Source organism: Dasypus novemcinctus, chromosome 19 (genome assembly GCF_030445035.2).
Source record: "Dasypus novemcinctus isolate mDasNov1 chromosome 19, mDasNov1.1.hap2, whole genome shotgun sequence".
In the NCBI taxonomy this organism is placed as follows: Eukaryota; Metazoa; Chordata; class Mammalia; order Cingulata; family Dasypodidae; genus Dasypus; species Dasypus novemcinctus.
Genome location: NC_080691.1, coordinates 34,919,846 through 34,943,319, shown reverse-complemented (window position 1 = coordinate 34,943,319; position 23,474 = coordinate 34,919,846). Strand labels below are relative to the sequence as shown.

General features: G+C 44.5%; 1 protein-coding gene across 4 annotated transcripts in view; it reads right to left on the bottom strand.

The window, feature by feature from the left end:
- The window catches only part of MYO18B (myosin XVIIIB), a 263,498-nt gene that overhangs the window by 78,100 nt on the left and 161,924 nt on the right, over positions 1-23,474 (bottom strand). For all 4 annotated transcript variants that reach the window (XM_058281562.1, XM_058281564.1, XM_058281563.1 and 1 more), the window contains one exon: positions 15,021-15,173. In XM_058281562.1, coding sequence (XP_058137545.1) covers positions 15,021-15,173 — 153 coding nt within the window. The remainder of the gene's footprint in view (positions 1-15,020; positions 15,174-23,474) is intronic.

The following is a 23,474-nucleotide window of genomic DNA, read 5'->3' as shown; positions in this document are numbered from 1 at the left end:
CCTTAGAGATCACTTAAGAAAAACTCTGGCTCAGAGAGGGGCAGTGCCTTGCCCAAAGTCCCACAGCTATTAGGAGCAGGGACAGTAACATTGCCTAGACCAGCATATTTTCTAAAACACCAGATAACTGCTCCTCCAGAACAGCTAAGATGGGGTGCTAAAAGACAGTAGAAATAAAAGGCGAGCTTGAGTCCCAGTGAAACATACTGGCATTCACTCTCCGGCTCCCTGGGCCACTGAGTACATGCAGGGGCCCCACTGACCTATAGAAGGAAAGCAAATGAGCCAAGGCCAGGCCACTGGAGGACAACTGGTTGCTCTGGATGCAGAGCTCACCTGGAATTTTCTCTCCCTCCAAAGTGGGCAGAGGCTGTCTCCCTCAGGATGTCCAGGAGCCCTTGTTGTTATTTCAGAGGTTAGGATAACAACAATGGTGACAATGATGACAACTGTGGTGATGGGAGGAGGGGAGAATTCTCTCTGACAAGCAGCATGCTAAAAACTTTACTTGCATTTTCTCTTTTAATCTACAGGCTAGACCTGGGAGGTGTGCCCTGCTAACATCCTCATTGTACAGATGAGGAAATCGAGGCTGAGAGCAGGGAGGCTCGTGTTCCAAGGGTGGAAGTAGGCTGGACTAAGTTCATGGCTCCACCCTCCTCCTGCAGATTTCACACGCTGCACTTCTGGTTCCAGGCTAACCTGCACCAGCAGCCGAAATCCACAAAATCCCTCTTTTCAAGCCCCTGAAAACAATGTGTTTCTGCAGTTGTTCAGGGCAGTACATTTCCCTTGGCAACCCGCAAGGATTGAGAACACACTGAGAAAAGTGACTTGGAACAAAAGGAGGTAATTGGCATGGTGAGAGCATAATCCAGAGAGGAAACGGGATATCAGGCATATCCTGTCTTCCTGCAGGCATCTCCAGAGCCTCTGGCAAGGTGGGGAGGTGGGAAGGAGGACCCTCTATAGGCAGGCAGGGCAAAGCCGGGCCACATCCAAGGAGAAGTCAGAGGTCTTACCAAGGGAAGGCATTCGACCTAAGTCCTCAAAGGATGCATGTGCATATTTAGGGGGAAGAGAGCAGTAAAAGCAAGTGCAAAGGCTCTGAGGCAGGAATGGGCTTGGTGCTGAGGAACAAAAAGACAACCTGCATAGCTGAACAGCGTGCAAAAGCAAAAAGAGGGAGGTAAGGTGGCAGATGTGGACAGGGGCCCCATTAGCAAGGCTTATGAGCTGGGTACAAAGCTTAGGCTTTACTTTTAGGTTGTCAGGAAGTCACTGATGGTTTCTAAAGAGGAGGTGGCTTAGTCTCCCTCTGGCTGCTGTGGGATCAAAGGGCTTTAGTGGGATGAGGTTGGAAATAGGGAGGCCAGTGAGGACGTTGCTATGCTCCTCCAGGAAGGTGATGGAGGTGCCCCAGCAGGGAAGAAGGGCTAGAAGCAGAGAGTGATGAATGGCTGAGTTTAAGTGGAGGGATCTACACAGTGGGGCGTGCACAGAACAAAAGGTCTGGGCAGACAGCAGCAGATGGGTCCTCATCAGAGATGATGTCAGATAACTAATGGTAGAGGGGAGGCATCATGCAGGCTCCCACTGCAAAGCCAAGGAGCTTGGCCCAGAGCCAGGAGACCAGCGAGAGCCAATATAAGTGATTCAACAGGGTAGAGCCGTTCCCATCTGCTGAAGTCTTTCTTTGGACTGAGGATTGCATCAGCATGATCCTACGCATCCTCAGAGCCATCCTAGAAAGGAGACCCTATTTTTATTCCCATTTTACGGGTGGTATATAGTGCATGATCCAGAAATGCTTCTTCCTTTTCCCTCTCTCTCTGGAGTGAGCAGGGAGCAGGACAACTTATCCCCAGGCAGAGATGAACATAGAGAGCATATAGTCAATAGCAACTGCTGTTGGTGTGTTATTCTTAGCTCATACTGGGTTAGAGACAGGATTTTCTTGGCCCTGAAGACTTTGGTATTAACAGCCACACCTGCTACTGTTGCTTGGGGACCTTTTCAGTGTACTGTGCTTTATCTTCCTTGTTTTACGAAAGCTCTATAACAGCTCTAGGAGGAAGGTTCCACCATTAGAATCATTCCATCAGCGAGGGAACCCAGGCTCACAGAAGGAACTGACTTGCCCAGGGTCACATAGCTGGTCAGTGGATAAGTCAGGCTGGTCCAACTCCAGAGTTCAAGCTCTTAACTGCTGGGCTCTGCTACCCCTCAGGAAAGCCACCTGCCAGAAAGTCTGACCACACGGCTTGGATGGATCAAAAAAAGGGAAACAGCTGCAGAGAAAGCTTAGTGGTTTGGTGCTGTGATGATGGTCATGTAGGCAGTGACATGGGAACGTGGATCAGGTTGGGGGCTGAATGATGAGAGTAAATAAACAATTCAGAGAAAAATGAAATAACTCAGAGTTTGAATAAAGGTGGTAGCACCAACATACCATTCTCCAAGGAAACATGCATCACTATTGCAGCCTTCCGGAGATGAACAAGTTCATCCCAAAGGAAGGAAACCATTCCAAAGGAAGCATGATGGAGCCAGACACGGGACCTGCCTCTCCCAGCAATTCACTTAACCTTGCTGTGCCTCAGTTTCCTCATCTGTCAAATGGGGATAGTTATGGAATCCACATCATAGGATCAATGCCAGATAAATGAGTGAAAACACGCAGAGTTTAGCATGGTACCTTGCATCGAAGAGACACTAAAAAATGGCAACAGCTCCTGTCACTATTGCTCCTGCTGTTGGTGCTTTCCCCTTTCATCCTCACAGCATCCTAAGAAGTGAGGATTTTTAAGCCCTCTTAGAGTGAAGAAAATGAATCTGTACCAAATGTCTCAGGACAATGCAAGGTGCTGGTGGAGGGTTGATGTATGGGAGCCCTGTATGATGATATGCATGTTTGCTTTGGAAGTCCACAACTTTTACTATACACTTACTGTTCATGTATGTTTATGTGTGAGTGATAAACTTTAAAAAAAACTTTTTTTAATGAAAAAAAAAAAATGAAGCAAAGGTCAAATAAGCTGTCCAAGAACACTGAGCCAGGACAAGGCAGGGCCTTGGCACTGACAAGCCTGAGGACTTTTAGGCTCCCTGGTAGCCTGGAATGACTGATGTGGTTGGGAGAAGGGGAAGCTGCTGACCCCCGAGGCACCCAAGAGTGTGAGCAGATCCAGGTTTTAATAGAATCTCGATGGCTGAGACTAGAAAGTTTCACAGGGCAGGTTCTAGGCAGCTGCTGACAAGCCATCTTAATACCAAGCTTTAAAAGTTTCAATTTATTACACTTTAGAGAGCAGGAAGAAATAGAGAGCCATCTCTGGCTGATTTTCCATTATGGATGACCTGGCGTAAGAATAACTCACTGCACATTATTTCCAAATTGGGGCTGTTTGACAGACATTTTTATGAAGTCGGGTGGCAAGTCATGTTAGGGCCGAGATCAGATCCTTCAGTGGCATGACTGGCCACCACTGCTTTTGAAAATGACTTCCCCAGGACAAGCAATAGGCAGAGAAGTCAGAGAACTGTGGGGGCTGGAGGCTGCCAGGTTGACAAGCAGCTCTACGGGAAGGGCTACTGGAGTCTGTTCTCCAGCTGTAGCAGCCAGAGTGGCCATGGGGATCCAAGCGGACAGATGACACCTCACACTTTTTGGTACCAAATCACCATCATGTCATACTGGCCTCTTCCCAGTGGGCGAAGCCTCTCAGATTGTTATCAGACCATGACACACAGAGTGGAGAGGTTAGAGGTGAGACAGAGCCCCTATGACTTCCATCCTTCTCTAGAGCCTAGTACAGGGTTGGACAGGAGACAACAGATTTGACCTTAGTATGAAAGCTCATCTATGTTTTTTCCTTTGCTTCCAACTTTTCTTTCTTGTAAAATCAACATAATAATGTCACAGGTATGTGGGAATAAAGGACCAAAACACCTGTGAGAGGCAGATACCTCATCTCTCCCTCACACATATTGGGGAGTTCTTTCATTCATTCACTGAGTCAGCCATCCTATCCCAGAATCTGCTCCAGTTCTCACAGGCAGGCATCTAAGAAGGGCTTCATTTCCCTCCCAGCTCCTTGAGGTAGGACACCTCTGTTAAACCAGCATCATACCCTTTCCCAGTTCTCCACCCACTATAGTTATAGGTGGGTACATGCTTCCTGACCTTGTGCATAATTTAAGGGTTTCTGAGCTTTGGCCTGGGTCCCCAGGACATTCTGTGAGGCCCAGACCACTCACCGACTATGGGAGGATCCTGAAGGTCCTTGAAGTCTGGAGCTCAGAAGGGTAAGACGAGAAGAGTGCCTTCTAGATCAAAGGACAGAGAGGGCTGTTTTCTCCCAGTATGGCCTCCTCCTCAACCACAAGGGAGTATGTTCAGCATCACACAGCATCACATGGTTGTTAAGAACAGACTCAGAGGTCAGGCAGAACTGGATTTCAGTCCCAGCTCCTAAATCTAAAAGCCTTGTGACCTTGAGCAGGTTACTTAGACTCTCTGAGCTTTGTTTTCTCCATCCAAAAATGTGGGAAATAATAGCATTCACTGAGCAGGAAAGCTGAGTACTGTTTTATCAACTGTGCACTACACAAGCCTAGGGGATTTATGTACCCCTAGGTTATAGGGGTGAGCTTATAGTAGGTACCAGGCACTGTTCTGAACACTTTTCACAAATTACTCATTTGACTCTCACACCAATTCTCTCAGAGTAGATCAATAACCATTCCTGTTACAAGTGAGGAAAAAGAGGAACAAGTTGAGTGACTTATTGACAGTCACCCAGGCAGTTAAGTGGCAGACCTGGGATATGGGCCCAGGCCATTACACCATCCTCCCTCTGTAACAACAGTGTCTAACAGAGATGCTCCATAGGGAACGTCTGCTTTCGTGCCTGCCCAGCATCCATTCCTCCATCTTCCCACAGCACCATCTCATCCTCTCTGTAAGAAATGTCCATTCCTCAAGCCAAGTCCATGTGGTTCTGATGAGGATGACCCCTCCAACCTCAGAGAAGGTCATATGTCTCATCCTAGCCAGTCAGAAAATTACCTCTTCTTAGCCATAATGGTTGGTTCTGGGAAAATAACATGGCTGACACCAGATTAAACAAAAGTTAATCTTGGGATTTTTGCGGGAAATAAAATTTACTCTTTGTGATGGCAGGGTGTAAGTTTGGACTGGTGGGGGGCCCTCTTCTCACCAAGAAAAACAGCTTGTCTAAGAATGTGACTGACATTGAGGAAGCTGAGCCAAGAGGTAGCGAGAGACGTTTTCCTCTTGCCAAGGCTGGAGCACCTAGGATCCAAGCAAGCCTGAAGGCATTCCTAGATATTTTCGGATATTTGACCAATAGCTTCCCTTTCTCTTTTCTAGCCAATTTGAGCTGGGTTGCTATCACCTGAAACCCAAAGTCTTGCCAAATACAGAATGAGTGAGCTAATTAAAGGAGACAGTATATACACTGTGGTGTCACAAAGTAAATAAGTGCTCAAGACTATTTGTGAAAATGATGCTTGATGCTATTTTGCCAAAAAGTTGGATCAAAGTAGTTCCATCAAAATCCCTGTGATGAGGTAAGAGTAACTATCATCTATTGTTTACATTTTCTGTATATGGATCCTTATTCATGGGGGAATAAATATTTCCCTGCCTCATTGCTCAATGGGGGTGAGAGGAGGGAATGAGATTTCTTCAATGCTCACTGTACCAGGCATGTGTGGGCCACTGGCTTTCATTCCCTCTATACCCCTCAATATCCCTGCAAGGAGGGAATTATTATTTTACAAATAAGGAAGCTGCAGCTCAAGGAGAAGTGACTTACCCAAGGTCAATTCCAAATCCATGCTATTCCTGGGCCAGGACATGGCCCCCTCTGCAGACAAGTCTCTCTCTATTGTGAAGTTCGTGCCAGGAATTCTGTCCCCAACACCCACCTCCTTTTCATACAGTATGAGGGCGATTGAGATTCCTAACACAGATACATCAGCCACAAACCAATGAATAGCATTACTTTCTTATGCAAAGCCATCTGCCTGCTTTAAATACCTGGGTAAAATGTTTGCTTTGGACTTATTAAACTACTAGACATATAGAATGATGGGGCAGAGGAAAAATTCTGGTATTTCAGTAGAGTATTAGAACCTGGATTTCTAGGTCTCATTGAACAACTCGGGAGATTTTAAAAAATACTGCATAGTAAATGCCACAGGGAAGCATTCTATTTAAGAAACGGTGTCCTTGGCTAGCTAATTTCAACTCATTCCAGGCCTTGACAGCCCATTAGGGCACTCGGGAGAATCAGCCCTCAGCATTAAGGCTTTCCCTGAAGGGAGTCACCGACAGCTCAGACTATGGTTAGCCCTGGCCATCAAACAAAATTATTAAATGCAAATATATTAGCAATGTCAGGCCAGGTCCACCAATGGTCTGTCCAGCTCAAAAGTCTGATGCCAGTGACCCCAAGAGAGGATTTCTGAAGATTATATGCTGGTTACCCTCTGTGTCCTTGATCTCAAACTATCTGAGGATACACACTGACCACTTCATATTTTTCCTTAACATTCTGCTAGGGGACCATCATTCATTGATATGTCAAAACTCTTAATATTTTTTTTCAATTTCTTCAGGGTAATAATACTCATTTTTTGTATTAGAAAAATCATAACTACTCTCTACTGAGTGCTTACCATGTATATGCTCATTTGCAGCACATGACAGCTCTATAAAGTATTTTTATCCCCATTTTATAAATGAGGAACTTGAGGGCTCAGAGAAGTTGGCTAACTTATCAAGGTCACACAGCTAAGGGACCTCATCAGATCCTGAACCATGATCTCTTTTAAATCCACAACTTCTTCTTTTAAGCATTGTGGTATGTGTTTCCTACCTGCTGACTGAAGCAGGTCTCCTTTTATTTGTCTCAAGTATGTTTCTCTTGAGGGATCAACAGTTCTTCCTAATTTTCTGTCTTAATAGGATCTAAGGACTGCTTAGATTTAGTCTCCATGATGCAACGCGCTTCAAAATTCTTTCTGACCTCTCTTTTGTTGATGATGGATTTGGAGCAAATTGCTGCTCCAAAGAGAAAATAAAAGCCTAGAACAGAATAAACGTGTAGCGATGCTCACTGTTAGCCTTGGTGTTGTGATGGTTGGCGCCACCCTGCTGGGTGATTGGGCTGCCCTGGGGACCTTGACCTCCATTGGCTAAATGATAACAGGCCCTTTTGGGAAGAAGCATAGAAGGTATTTCCTGCCTACAATGAAACCAGCCTCTTCCTATTTCATTCATCACAGCCTTGGAAGTGTCAATATTTGTGGGGTGAACAGGCCTGTGATAACCATGTTTTTAACCAATTACAATTCGGTCTTTATCTCCTCTGACAGGAGGTTATGTTAATATTGAATTAATTCACTCCAACATAATCTTTTTTTTTAAACTTCTCTTCAAACAAAACACCAAAGCCACCTGCTCTGTGGTTTCTGTCTGGAGAGAAGGGTTCCCACAGTGCCCACTCGCACAAAAGATACCCATCAGGGTCATCTTCCCAGGGCTTGTTAATTATTTTCAATATCTCATGGAAGCATGGGTGTCACATGGTGACAAATGCCCCAATTAAGGGCCCTGGGAATGAATCGGGGTTATCAGTCTTCTGTGCAGTAAGAAGGAGGGGGCTCCTCTGGCTGTTCACTAACCACCATTGGGAGTTTGTTGTGTAAAAGATGCACCAGACCTAACGGCACCACTCCTGAGTGAAAACTGAAGAGGAGACCGAATCCCCAGCAGGAAGGTCTTCCAGGAAGGATGCTGTATCCCAGAACCAGCAGCAGGCCAAGGGCAGGGCCGGGGTGGGGGGCAGCGCCTTGGCAGTGTGGGGTAGTGCTTAAGCCCACAGGTTTCTGAGTCACTCTCCCTGGGTTCAAGAGCCAAGCCTGACGTCTTATTTCCTTGGCTACTTGGACAGGTCTTACAATATGCTTACTCATTCAAATCCCGACCTTTAAGGACTGATGGGTAAATGAGGGAAACAGGCAAGCAAAGGGACAATTATAAGAGAAGGATGTATACTCCCCTAGGGATAAACCCAGGGGGTTGGAAGAAAAGAGAGGTGAGATCTTTATTCCGCCCAAGGGGGTGAGGAGTGGCTCCAAGTAGAGGATGCCAAGACTCAAGTTCAAGGATAAATAAATGTGCATCACACAACGAGGGAGTTGAGGGAAGATGTGAGCATCCAGAAGAGACCACAACTGGGCAAAGGGAGAGGTGGGGATGTGTGTGAAGGACATGAAGCCATTTTCGGCTGCTGGTGTGGGGTGATGGGAGGGCAGGAGCCAGGCCGTGCATCCCTGTAGACCACGTTCAGGAACCTGGACTTTACTGTGACAGCAACTGGAAGTCACTAATGGATTCTGACCACAAAGAGCTAAGATCTTATTTTAAATTCTCTCTCTAACCATCAGGTAGAAGAAATATGGCTTAGACAAGACTGCAAAGTGACACACCTGTGAGGATTCCAAGTGAGAAATGCAGGTGACCTGTAATGGGAGGGCTGCAGAGGATGGATTTTAGAGCTCTTTAGGAGGCACGATGACTGAGGTTTGGGGACAGTTTTGTTCTTCGTAGGAAGGGAAAACAACCCCCAGCATGAAAGAAGTAAACAACTGAAGAGGTTCAGTGCAAACCCCTCTCTATTTAACAAAATGCAAATAATGTATTTCCTTTGGGAAACAAAGGTCAAAGGCAGGAAGCAAATAAGAAACAAGAAACAACCGCCATTGCCCTGAAGCCGACATCACCTTTCACTTTCTCCTTGGAGCCAGGTGTCAGCATCTGCTACTCACAGATGTTATTTATGCACAGCGATTATCTCAATTATATATCTTGGTTGTTGGAATTGCTTCTGTCTCCAGATTAGTTTGTTTCTGGTGGAAACATTCCACAGGAATTAATTAGTAATCGGCTCCTAAAGAACAGGTGCCATTAGAACCCCCACACCTTGCCTTGCTGACCTGTCCCAAAGGATCTTATGAAATCATGTGACCAGAAACCCAACTCTTCCAAGGAAGCTGTGGGGAGACCTAGCTTTTAGAATCATTGTCTTTTGTTTTCCAATTTAGAGAATTCTTTCAAATCCATGGTGTAGTCTTTTTATATCAGCCCAATAAGCAGGAATTATTGTGCCCCCTATGAGAAAATGGGACTTGCCCAAGATGGTACAGCTAGTTATGTAGCAGAGGCAGTATTTGAACCCAAGAAGTTTGACTCCCAGTCCTATCCTGCCGCTGCTTTTAAATTGCCTCTGGAGTCTTCTCTGTTTTCTCATGAGGGTCTTAAAAGCTCAGATATCAACAGAAACATAGCCAAGGCTCCCCCTGGAGGAAAACTAGGGCAAAAGGGCCAAGTGATTCTTTTAGGGCTCTAAATCATGTGACAATGAGCAAAGGGAGTGCCTGTCCAAGTGGGGAGAATTCAGGGGCTCTGGGAAGATGCTCTGGCTAAGGAAGCCTCCCACATTGCTCTGACATTCACATATCAGAGTTCCAGTGCTTTAGCTGGGGACTGGCATCCTGCCTTCTTCTACAAGCACTTCTGATCATGCCCCTCTCTGTTCAGTAGCTTCTAGTGTCTACCCATCACCTCTGGGATAAAGTCCAAGCTCCATAGCCAAGCTCACTAAACTGTTTATGAACTGGGTCCAGCCTTAGGCATCAGCAATATCCTCTCTGTCCTTGTCTCCTGAGCACTTTATACTCCTCTCACATCATCATACCAAACTGAATATGCTTTCCATCTCCATGTGCCTCTGCACCATTATGTTCTGTTGCTTCCTCCTAGGATTCCCACTTGCATCTTCTCAAACCAGCAATCCATTTCCCTCCTTAAAGAGACAGTCAGAGCCCCCATCTCCTCTCCCAAAGGTATCCTTTTTTTTTTTTCCTAAAAGATTTATTTATTTCTCTCCCCTTCCCCCACCCCCCACCCTGGTTGTCTGTTCTCTGTGTCTACTTGCTGCATCTTCTTTGTCCGCTTCTGTTGTCGTCAGCAGCTCAGGAATCTCTTTTTCCTTTTGTTGCGCCATCCTGTTTTGTCAGCTCTCCGTGTGTGTGGCGCCATTCCTGGGCAGGCTGCACTTTCTTTCATGCTGGGCGGCACTCCTTATGGGGTGCACTCCTTGTGCATGGGGCTCCCCTACGCAGGGGACACCCCTGCATGGCAGGGCACTCCTTGCGTGCATCAGCACTGCACTTGGGCCAGCTCCACACGGGTCAAGGAGGCCCGGGGTTTGAACCGCGGACCTCACATGTGGTAGATGGACGCCCTACCCGCTGGGCCAAGTCCGCCGCCCCAAAGTATCTTCTTTTGCTATATCCAAACATTCTCTTCAACAAAGAGCTCATCACCCTGCCTTGCAATCATCTGCTTCTAAGTCTGCCTCTGTCCTCGACTGGCAACCCTTGATGGCAAGGACCTTGACATCATCAATGTAGCCTGTGGCCTGGCCCCAAAATCAGAGAAGAAACTATATCAGTATCTGCCAAATGAACACTGTTCTCTAATAGGCACATTCAAACACATTCCCTTGTTTGTGCCCTTTACAGAACTAAGCCTTCCTCTTGGTTACCTGCTATCACAGTGAGTGAGCCATAAAGTCCTCAGAGCTTGCTTATGTTTCTGAAGCCCTCTCTACCTTGCCGCATCAGCTGCCCACAAAGCTCCTGGGACATCAGGAATTGACCACACTCCACCTCAGAGAAAACACTCAGGGAGGTTATGTCACTTGCCAAAGGTCACAAAATCAGCCAAGTGCTGGATTCAGTTTTCAACTCAAAATTTAATTCATTTTAAAATAGGTTGTACAAAACTAAGGCTCACTGTAAGTTTTCTAATCTGCAAACTGGATGTCTTTTCCACCTAACTTGAAAGGGTCTTTTGAGGGATTGAGGCTCGTGGTTCCCAAATGCTGATCCAAATGCCAGCCTCAGAATCCTGAGGGTATTGTTAAAAAAGAAAAGTAGACTCTGTGTTCCATGCTAGATCAACTAAAAGAAAAAAAAGACTTTTGGGGGGTTGGGGTCCAGAAATCTCTCTAATTTTAAAACTGTGCCTGTTATCTGATGCGCAGCCCAAGTCTGAGGAATTCTAGACACACAAGTAAAACCCAGCTCATAGCAGATGGTTGATAAATGCTAAAAAGAGCTTTATTACATGAACCAAACTGCAAGGATATAGGACTGTTGGTATTTACAGCATTCACACATATATTGCTGTGTGCCCTTGGGTGAGTTACTCAACCTTTCAGACTCTGTTTTGCCAATAGTAAAATGGGTCAAAAATAGCACTATTCCCTCATAGGGATGTGGTGAGGATTATTTGATATAAGACACAGTGCTGGCAAACAAACCATCTGGAACTCCAAGTCAACCGAAGTGTGTCCCTTCTTGCCATCTCCATCACCATCCCTGGTCCAGGATGCCATTTCCTCTGGCCTGGAAGAGTGTGATAGCTTTCTAAGAGCATTTGCATGCCCCTTTACAATCCATTCTCCACACAGCAGAGGGATGCTTCTAAAACGTGAATCAAATCATGTCATCCCCCTGCTCTGAACCTTCTGAAGACTTCCCATCATCCTTGGAATAAAATCCAAAATCTTTGAGGCCCTGCACATTCTGGTCGCTGCCTGCTTCTCCATCTTCCAGGGTGGTTTAGCTGACCATCCCAGCTAAATGAAATGTACTGAAATTCCCTATCCTAGAACCATGTCTATTTCTTTATCATCTAAATACAGGGATGTGGTTATTCTATCTATCTGTGGCAAGGTCTGCTGTCTTTCTTTTCCATGAGATGCTTGGGTACCATATGGGTCTTACTAATTGATGAACACCTACTATCTAGCACACAATAGGTGCTGGAGAAATAAGGAATGAATGAATGAATAAATGAATGAATGAATGAAATAAATTGTTCAGCACCACACCTGGTACTTAAGATGCAGCCAGTGGCCAAGTTAGCTCCCTCTCACTTCCTCTGCCTGGAGCCTGCAAGCAAAGGACAAACATCGTATATTGGAGAGGAGACGAAGAGATGCCCAATGTCATCACTGTTTTATTGGATTAGCTCTGACTCCAGATTCTGGGACATGTGTGCTGGGAGCCAAAGCAACTGTACCCGTGACCTCTGGTCCATGTGATCCCATCCTTATAACAAGTTCCATGGCAACAGCAATGGAAAGCCAAGGCTGTGAATTCCCTTTGATAGGAGCCGGATGTAGAGATGAGGAAGAAGGTCTTTCAGAAGAATGAGGCTCTTTGATTCAGCTCAAGGCGCCTTCATTAAATACCACTATTTTCTAAGAACACACATTTTAACCCTGCAATGGGAGATTTCTCATGAATACCAAAAAAAAAAAAAAAAAAAAAAACAGAAAGAAAGAAAAGAGAGGGGAAAAAAGAAACAAAGCACTGTGGTTCTTTTTCAAGAGCATTCACCTATGGGGAGGGAGAGACAATGGCATCTGGAACCTTTTGATGGGGAACCGTGGCAGGGCACATGGTCCTCTGCCACATTGGCTCTTGAGCCCAAGATGCCTGGCCCCTAGCTGAGCAAGCCGACATCTCCACCACCTGAGGCAAATCAAGAGGCTCAGGGTTCCCTGCTCACCTGTCTGCCAAATAGTCAGAAGAGGCAGCACAAGGAAAAGAATTCCCAGACTCTGCACTTAGAAAGATGAGCCCTGGGTCTGAATTCCAGCTCTGCCATCTGCCTGCTGCTGTGACCTTGGGCACAATACCAACCCCCCAAGGGGTATCATGAGGATGAGGTGAGGGAATGCATTTAAGCACAGGTGATTGTGGTTTTCTGAAACAAACAGTAGAGTGGCCAACTATCCTGATTTTGCTTGAGACTGAGAGGTTGCCTGGCACAAAGGAATGTCCCCAACAAGTCAGGGAGGGAGGTCAACCCTAGAAGAGAATGATTTGATGAAAAAGACTGCTAAGAATCACAGAATTCTCAAGACGGCTGGGCCCTAGAAAGTCTTCTGGTTTAACAGCATTTCACCCCTGTTTATTCTTTCCAGAAATTCCTAATTCCAGTTTAATCATGAGGAAACATGAGACCAATGTAGATTGGGGCCAGTCTACAGGATATCTGGCCCGTACTCCTCAGAACTGCCAGGTTGGGAGAAACAAGAAAAAAGGAATCACTACAGCCCAGCAGAGACTAGGCAGACAAGACAACTAATTACAATGCCATACCCCAGATTTGATCCTGAAACAGAAACAGGACATTAGGGGGAAAACCAGGCGAACTCCAAACCAAGACTGGAGTTCAGTTTTTACTTTTTAGTCATCTAGTTTAGCGAACAATTTCTACCTGAAATCCTTCATTTTCCAGATGGAAAGCTGAGGCAAGAGATGGGAAGCTGTGGATGCTATGGGATCCGGGTTTCCTACAGCTGACATTATTAAACCCTGCTGTCCTGCCCACCCCCATCTCCTGCAGACCTGCTGGCTGTCATGAACTATTTCTATAGAAGGTTTGGAGTCAGGGGATGTGAGTCAAGGCCCAGTCTCAGGCAAACCACTTACTCTTTCTGTCTCTCGATGTCCTCATCTGTTAAATGAGGAGGACACACCAACTGAATTCAACATATATTCAGCACGTACTATGTGTGTATTTATTCAGTATTTATTGGTCATTTACCATGTGTGTTTTGGGGGGTACTTTTGGAGAATTTATTATTTGCATTTACTAGGACTTTATTATGTGCAAGGGACTGGGGGGCATCAACAAAGAGGTATATAACATGGTCCGTGCCCTCAAGAAGCTCACTGTTTTGTTGAGGATTCAATCTAAAAACCACAGATTATCTATCTGAGTTTCTGGGAATACTCTGTGAAGATTAAGAAGCCCCAACCATGTGGCATGACTGGGGCCAACTGACAAAAGGCCCGGGAAGGACCAGAAGGAGTGGAGGCTCCAAGAAGGTCAGCAGCATGGCCTTTCACCTGGGGTCGGCACAGAACTGCTTATCCAAAGGAAGTGTGTGACCCAGAAGGGAATGGCGAATGCATTGGCACGATGCCCCCAGAGTAGCTCTCGGCTTCCCTGTGTGCTTCCAGCTCCCCAGTGGGGACTGATAATGAACCCACGTCCTGCTACATCGGATGGCTCTGAGGCCCTTCTCCCCAGGGCTCCCATGTCATCCTGGGCTACACTGCCTAATCTCAGCACAGTCTATGGCCATCATGCTTCCTGAGTCCTCAACTCCTGCCCTGGCCTCCCCCCACTCGCACCCTCCAATGGTGGAGCCTGAGAGACCTGGGTTTAAATCCTGGCTCTGCCACTTTCCAGCTGTGACTGGGGGCAGGTCACCTTGCTTCTTTGCGACCCATCACCTCACTTGTGAAAGAGAGGTGATGATCATCAACTTCACTGAGCTCTTCTGAGAACTCAGCCTACTCATGTCAAGTACCCAGTACACAGTGAGGGCTTCAGATGGTAGTGGCTATTGACCAACATTATATCCTGATCAATATCACTAGTATCCTAATGGGAAGGCAAATGGATATTGTTTGCTGTTACTGTTGTTATTAGGATTATGCTTTATATTATAACAAGATTACTATTTGTTTTATCCCCAGTTGTTGTGATCAACAAAAACCCATGAGTGCACGTGCACACACATACACACACACCTGCACTCATTCATGCTGGCCTAGAGACCCCAATCTCCTTAGGCCCTCAAGACTGGCATCCTGTCTAATCTCTAAGATGAGAAGACTCCTGAGCCATTTATAAAGCCCCCACCACCACCACCTCCATGTCATTCTCCCAGTCCCTTCAATACCCCCAAGCTCCCGGCAGGTCTGCAAAGTTGTGGGTCAGCATCGTGATCCACTACCCCTGGGAGGGAGAACCATTTCACAACGTCTCTGAGCAGTTATCATAACCTGGCTGCAGCCTCCTCCCCAGCCCACTTCTGGGCTGCCACTCTTACCTGGCTGTGCACTTTCTCTAGCTCCTCCTTGCTGACTGATGTCTTGCCATCTTCCATAGTCCCCAGAAGGAGCTGCACATCCGACAAGAGTGCATGGGTCCTCTTGAGGTCCCTCCGAAGACGCTTCTCCACATCAAAGTCCCGATGGCCAATCTGGAAACCAAGGGAAGGACCATGGGCTCAGATGGCAAAGCAGTGATCAGGATCCAAGCTCTCTGAAACCAAGTTCCCTGGGTTCAAATCCTGCCTCTGCCACTCACACACATTGTGTGACTTCAGATAAGACCCTTTGCCTCTCTGAACCTCAGTTTTCTCATGTGCAAAATGGAAATGGCACTAAGCACATAGGACCACAGTGTAAATTAAATGCATGCCTAGCCAAATTCCTGGTACAGAGTAAATGCACAATAAGTACAAGTTATTACTGTACCACAGTCTGACCCAATTTTGTACCAAAGCCAATCATATGGCCCCTGGTCAGACTCTGCTGCTAGAGGTTAAGAAAGCATTATTCTTAGGAGCAGTGACTAGACAGAGCATGAACTTCCAGGGACCTGTTAACATCAGTGATGTGGGTGCTAGTTACATGACTGTGTTAAGATGATGAAAATTCATTCAAGGTATACACATGGGATAGAGTGTGCTTCTCTGCATGTATGTGTTATAGGTTGAGTTGGGGCCCCTCAAAAGGTATGCTGAAGTCCTGACCTCCAGTTCTGTGAATGTGACCTTATGTGGAAAAACAGGGTCTTTGAAGATGTGATTAGTAAAGATTAGACCAAACCTGATTAGGGCAGGCCCTAATCCAATATAACTGGTGCCCTTAGACCAGGGTTTCTTTTTTTTTTTTTTTAATATTGTCTTTTATTTTAAAAGATAAAGAGATCACACAAAATGTTACATTAAAAAACATAAAAGGCTCCCTTATACCCCATCCCCCACTCCACCCTAACCCCCCACCCCCCGCTCCTCCCACATCATCATCCCATTTCATCAGTAAGGCACATTCATTGCATTTGGTGAACACACCCTGGAGCACTGCCACACTGCATGGACCATAGTTTACATTGTAGTTCACACTCTTCCCCAGTCCATCCAGTGGGTTATGGCAGGATATACTATGTCCTGTATCTGTCCCTGCAATATCATTCAGGACAACTTCAAGTCCTGCAAATGCCCCATATCACACCTCTTCCTCCCCATCCCTGCCCTCAACAACTCCCATGGTCACCATCTCCACGTCAACGATACAATCACTTCCATTGTTAGAGTCACAACAGTTCTATAGTAGAATACCAGCAAGTCCACTCCAATCTATATTATATTCCTCCATCCTGTGGACCCTGGGATGGCAATGTACACTCCACCTCTACATCAAGAGAGGGCTTAGATCCCACATGGCTGATGGATGCAATTCTCCCGTTTGCAATTGTAGACATTCTTGGTTCCCTGGGATGGTGGTTGACCATTCTCACCTCCCCAGAGCTGACCTGGGCAAGTCCAATGAACCAGAGAGAAGGTGTTACAACTCTGCTGAGGCTCAGAGCCCAGGTGGCACATGAACAGTGCAGAGATCCAAGTCTCCTGAGCATATACAAATCTCAGCACCAACCACAAGTTCAGTAAAAGTGAAAGAAGAGGGTACAACTGAGTTCAACTCCATCACATTCAGGAGTACAAATTCCAAAGTACAGCCCACCAGCAAGGCACCAAACTCCAGAACCATCTGTCATGACTGTAGAACCTGTGTGTCTCTGTAGACCTCAGGAGCACCACTACCTGGGGTGGTAACCACCTTGGTTGTCTCACAGATCCTACTGAGATGTGCGTAAGCATGACACCTCTGATGACCTCCTGACTTATTTTGAAGTCTCTTAGCCATATACACTCATCCATCTTTACCATTTCCCCTGTTTATTCAAAGTCTTTTCCCAGTTGCATCACCAGCCAATGATGGTAGTAATCCCTCAGTGCCAGGGAGGCTCATCCCCGGCAGTCATGTACCACCCACCCTTCACTGGGGGGAAGGTAATGCATGTACATGCTCAGTTTGGCTTAGAGAGTGGCCACATCCAAACAACATGGAGGCTCTCAGGAGGCAACTCTTAGGTACCCTGCAGCTCTAGGCCGAGTTGAAATTTCAAGCACACAGGCTCATAAGCATAGTCATCAATATCAAGGGCCCATCATTGGACCATCCTCCTTCACTGGACTTTGTTCCTGTACCTGAGGGATTGTTGCTGTTCCACTGGGGAATGCAACAGACTCCCCAGGAGGGGAACTCAGCCTCCTCAGTTGTCATGTGTAATTCTATCCACTATGACAATACCCAATGAACATACGAACATATTGATATACCCTATATGGATGCTCTGGAGAACTCCCTCCCACCCATGCATCCCCCATCAATGACACCCCATACCAGTGCTCCTCCCCTGCCTTAGCTGAACCTCTCTGGGATCCAAAACTTCTTTAAAAATGAAGCCTAATATATTTCCAAATTCAATTAGTAGGCAAATGAAATAGTATTGACAGGTTTAACAATTAGAAATAGAATACATAATAATTGAGAAAAACTAAAATTAAAAAATAAATTGGGTATTAAAAAATGAAAAATATCATAAAACTGTTTTTGATGTTTTGCCTTTGATCACAGTAATAGATGTTGCCCTGCATGTACAGTGTCAAGGCAATCTCCTCCACCCTTCCTCAGTGTCTACATCCTTTTTTCTTTTTAATTATGTTTTCTAAAAACTTTTAGATCACAATAAAGTCACATACACAAAATAGGGGACTCCCATATACCCAATATTAAACCCTTTTCCCACTTTCCCAACAACAATCTTTTTACATGTGGATGTTATATTTGCTACAGCTGATATACAGATATTGAAAGATAGCTACCAACCATGATTCCATTATGGCTTACATTATGGTTTATATTTTAGACTGTACACTTTTCTAAATTTTTGGTTACATTATGGTTTACATTTTAGACTATACACTTTTATAAATTTTTAATGAAATTTAACATGACTTATATCCATTGTTGCACAATCTTGTGGAACACTTCCACTGCCCCCCAGTTACCCCCACTTCCATCTATTCTGTTCCTCTTCTCCCCTCTCCTCAGAGCCCACAGTGACAACCAAGCATCACTGCTTGAAGACAAGATTTATAGAAACAACAGTGCTGAGGGCTTGACACTCTAGTCTGTCCTCCCCCATTGGGAGCCACATATGCTCTCGAGAGACACCCTCTCCTTCTTAAACTTTTTTGTTCCACTGACAGTTTTGCCAGTCAGATGAAATGAATACAACTGTAATTTACTTATTGCATACATTCATAAGTGAAGGAAATGCTAGATTTCAGTTAGAGATCAGAGAAAATAAAGACAACAAGTTGATTTTTTTCATTCAGGCTCACAGACCCCCTGGTTAAGAACCCCTGCCTTAGACAAAGAGGAAATCTGGAGACACAGACAGACACTGGGTGAAGACCAAGTGAAGATGGAGGAGGCGGAGACTGGAGTCATGAATCTACAAGCCAAGGAATGCCAAGGATTGCCAGAAAACACCAGCAACTAGAAGAAGCAAGGAAGGGTTCTCCTCTACAGGATCCAGAGGGAGTGTGGTCCTTCTGATACCTTGACTTGGGACTGCTAGCCTCCAGAACTATGAAGCAATAAATTTCTGTTGTGTTAAACCATCCAGTTTGTGGTGGTTGTTACAGTGCCCTAGGAAACTAAGACAGCATTTTATACTTTGGTAAATGCTGTGTTGCATTTGGAAGTCTATATCAAAGCTTTTCTGTCCCCTTTCGCCAGTTATGAATGGGCAGATGCATTTCTGCAAAAGGACCCTACACAGAGGTTATCACATTCCTTTCCCCCGAATTCTGAATTTGCACTCCAAGGCAAAAGTGGACAAGTGGGTCCTGAAGATGCTATATCACACTGATACCAGGAGGGTGAGCTTACACTCCTTGGCAACAATTCAGGCTGAGACAAAATGGAGAAGGCACAGAATTACTGAGGCCTGACACGAAACACCAACAGCCAGTAGAGTCCTCTAGAGATGGAGTGCTGACTGAAAAATCATTGTGGTAATACCTCTGGAAGAAACTAACAGACCCATTGTGAATTCTTCAGGAGACTAGAGGAAAGAACATGGTGCCACTGAGTGGGGCGGGGGGGGGGGGGCGAGGGATGGGCGGGGGGGGGAGTTTTAAAGGAAATAAGGCACAGGTACCTTAAATCAGTTTCTACACATCTGGGTATGTGTGCTTCCATGCCAAGCTCTAACCATTTCCTGAGACAATCAGAAGGCCCTGTGATGTTCTGGAATGTGGGATTTAGAATGACATGGCCCATGCTTTAAACTCTGACTCACCACTTGCTGGTGGAGGGTACCTTGGCTATGTCATGCCACCTCTATAAGCCTGGGTTTTCTTGGCTAATAAAAGAGTAAGGAATAAAAATCCCTGTCCTCCACATTGAGATAAGACAAGGATCAGATGTGATAATGTATCAGAAAGCACTTTGTAAGCTGTCAAGTCCTTTACAAACACAAAGGATTATGAGTATTGTCTGATGACCTAGAATGTGTACTTCTAGATCTACTGACTACTTCTCTACCTCTGGTTTTGAATTCTTTGAAAAATAAGTTGTTTACAGAAGTAGTTCTTCGTTAAATTTAAAATGCTAGGTCTATGAGAATTTTATGCATATATGTGTATGTATGTATATATACTATACAGAGACATAGAGATAGATATGATAGAGATAAAGAGATAGAGATAGAGAATAGTGATAAGCTCAGCTGAATCCTGGGCATTGTGCTGTGCTCTTTGTCACATAGCATTGCATTTAACTCCTGTGACAATCTGCTAAAATAGATATTATTATTGTTACCTTTATAAGAATAATAGCTTATGTTTAGAGGTAGCTTTCTATGTACCAGACACTCCTTTAAACACTTTATTGATTTTAACACATTTAATCCCCAAGATGAGCCTATATTATCGGTATTATAATTCCCATTTTGAAGATGGTGCAAAAGCTTACAGAAGTTAAACAATTTGCCCGAGATCACACAGCTAGTAAGTGGCAGAGTTGGGTTATGAACCCAGCTTTTCTGACGGAAAGAGGTAATTTTAGTAAAATATACTATCAGAGGGCTATTTGTGCTCTTTAAATTTTTAAAAAAAGTGTTATGGGGCTGCAGAGGAGCATTATTTAGCTCAAGCTAAGGATGGAATCTGGGGAAGGTCTTAGAGGGTAATTATAAGAATTGCGGGAAGGACATTCCAGGTAGAAGGCACTGCCTGAAAAATACAGAGAGGTGAGCAATCTATGCACTTCTGAGTGGCTGGCACAGGATATAAACCATGGGGGTTGGAGGCAGATCACAAAGTAGGGGAAGTTACCTGGACCTGCTGTGTGACTCTGAAGTATGCAGTGCCATGGGGAAACAGGTACAGCTGATAAAACTGACACATGGGGTAACATCTGCCAACAGTCAGACAACTACTAAGTGGCCATCAGGGCTTTGAACCCAGGCAGCTCAGCTCTAGAGTATAAGTCCCTAATCACAACACCAGATTGCTTGCTAGAACAGCTATCTGAACCCAGATTTACTCACTCCAGGGCCCAAATTCGTTACCCTGCTTTGCTCTTTTTCTTATTTTTCTGTCAGTTCTTGGTTTGCACACATCCTAATTCTCTGGTTGGGCATTAGCACTGACCATGTAGCAGGGATGGCTCAGATTCTACCACTGTCACTATTGTAAAGGCTCTGAAAACGTTGGCATCACATCCTTTCCACTGCAAATGAAATTCACAAGAAAATCTCAGATGAAGTTATGCTCCCCTTCATAATGAATTGCTACAGAGGAGGAGGGCAAAAGCAATCTCATTAGGTTAATGAGAAATAAATATCATCCTGCAAGTTCACAGTTTGTAGCACAAAGATTCAAACAGATAAAGCTGGTGAATAATTAAGTGATAAATCTAAATAATGTGTAGTGTTGTTGTGGGTTAACTATATTCAAACCTCAATTGTTTCACCATTTACTATAAGGGCAAACTGTTTGGGGTGGTTGTCAAATACCTATTGTCAAAGAACTCTCTGAGCACTTTAAAAAAATGATCTGGAAATATTGTTATGGATCATCTAGCCACTTCACAGATGGGAAAACTAAGGATTGGAGAGAAAATGTATGTTGCTGAAAATGCCAGTAAATCGATGGCAGAGCAGGACTGACTGATAACATTACGAAAAAAGCATGGTTCTAGATAACATGTGCTTATTACTTTTAAGCAGCATATTAGATTTTGAAAAGTGTAGGCTTTCACCCTCTTGATATAGATGTGGAGAGGACACAACCATTCTAAGGTCCACAGGATGGAGGAATAGAGTATGGATTAGAGTGGACTTACTGATATTCTATTCATGAACTATTGTGATTAGTAATCGAAGAAAATGTGGCATTGGTGTGGAGAAAGTGGCCATGGAGGCTGCTGGGGGTAGGGAGTGGGAGGAAGAGATGTGATGTGGGGGCGTTTTCGGGACTTGGAGTTGTCCTGGGTGGTGCTGCAGGGACAGTTACCAGACATTGTATGTCCTGCCATTGTCCACTGGGTGGACTGTGGGAGAGTGTGGGCTGTGGTGTGGACCATTGACCATGAGGTGCAGCGGTGCTCAGAGATGTATTCAGCAAGTGCAATGAATGTCTCATGATGATGGAGGAGGTTGTTGTTATGGGGGTAGGAGTGGAGTGAGGGGGATGGTACTACAGGCAACACTTCTTATTTGCTGTGCTTCCTCATCCTCAATTTCCTCTTTTCTGTGTGTACTGATTTTGGCTACCAATGCTTTCTCCTTTCCTTTACAACATTCTATCCTCCATCATTCATTATTTCTCTTACATTCCACCTCTCTTTGTTTAGCCCCCAATATTTCTGACTTTTTATCTCTAATACCTCTAATCTGTTTTCTATCTTTTATTCACTATATTATTGTTCTTTCTTTTTTCTCTTTCCCTCTCTCCTGACAACACTGGTCTTTTGATTCATACTATATTCCTCCCCATATTTAGTTTACTATTTCATTATAAGTACTCCACATTTTTATGGTTACAACTATACACAACTTATGTGAATTCAATATCCATTCTCCTAGATCTCACATGGTTCTTCTGCTAACATTTGCTATCAATACTACTATTATATTTTATTTTCTTACCCCTTTTGCTTTCTCTGGCCCTAATAATTTCCTTCAAGGGAACTTAGTCAACAACAAGGAAACAGAATAAGAAGAACAGAGTGACAAAGAGAAGACTTAACATGCATTCAAAAACAACAACTAATTAAACCCCAAGACGAAGAAGCTAATCAACTGAATAAACCCAACAAGAGAAAATGATGACCAGACAGCAACAAAAAATTACAAACCATCCCAATAATCAGGAAAACATGGCTCAATCCAATGAACAAACTAAAAACCAGGAAGAGAAGTGTGGAACAATGAACAAATAATTAAAGCTCTCAAAACATGTATCATGGACCAATTCAATGAAGTGAAGGAAGAGATTAAGCATATTAAGAAAACACTTGGAGAGCATACAGAAGAAATTCTAGTCATGGACAAAAAGATAACAGATATGATGGGGATAACAGCACAATCCAAGGAATCAAAAATACACTCTCAGCAAATAACAGCAGATTTGAAGAGGCAGAGGATAGAATTAGTGATGTGGAAGACAGTACATCTAAAATCAAACAGTAGAATTGATCGATAAAAAGATAGAAAAAATCCAGCAGGGACTTAGGGACCTAAATGACAATGCAATATGCATAAACATATGCATCCCAGAAGGAGAATAGAAGGGAAAGGGGACAGAAGGAGTGTTGGAGTAAATTAATGGCTGAAAACTTCCCAAACCTATTGAGGGAGATGCATATACATGTACATGTCCAGGAAGCACAATGCACCCCAAACAGCATAAATCCCAACAGGCCTATCCCAAAACATATACTTATCAAACTATCCAATGGGCAAGACAAAGAGAAAATACTAAAAGCAGCAAGAGAAAAGAGAACCATCACATACAAGGGAGGTTCCATAAGATTAAGTGCTGACTGATTTCTCATATGAAACCAAGGAGGCAAGAAGGCAGAGTTATGACATAGTCAAGGTACTAAAAAAAAAGAATTTCCTACCAAGAATGCTCTATCCAGCAAAACTAGCCTACAAAAATGATGGAGAGTTCAAAATATTCACAGATAAACAGAAACTAAGAGAGTATGCCAACAAGAAACCTGCCCTTCAAGAAATACTAAATGGAGTTCTGAAGGAGGAAAGAAACAAAGAGGAGAGACAGAGTTGGAGGAGAGTGTAAGATCAACTAAAACAACAGAGGGAAAAAAATCAAACAACATAAGACAAACACAAA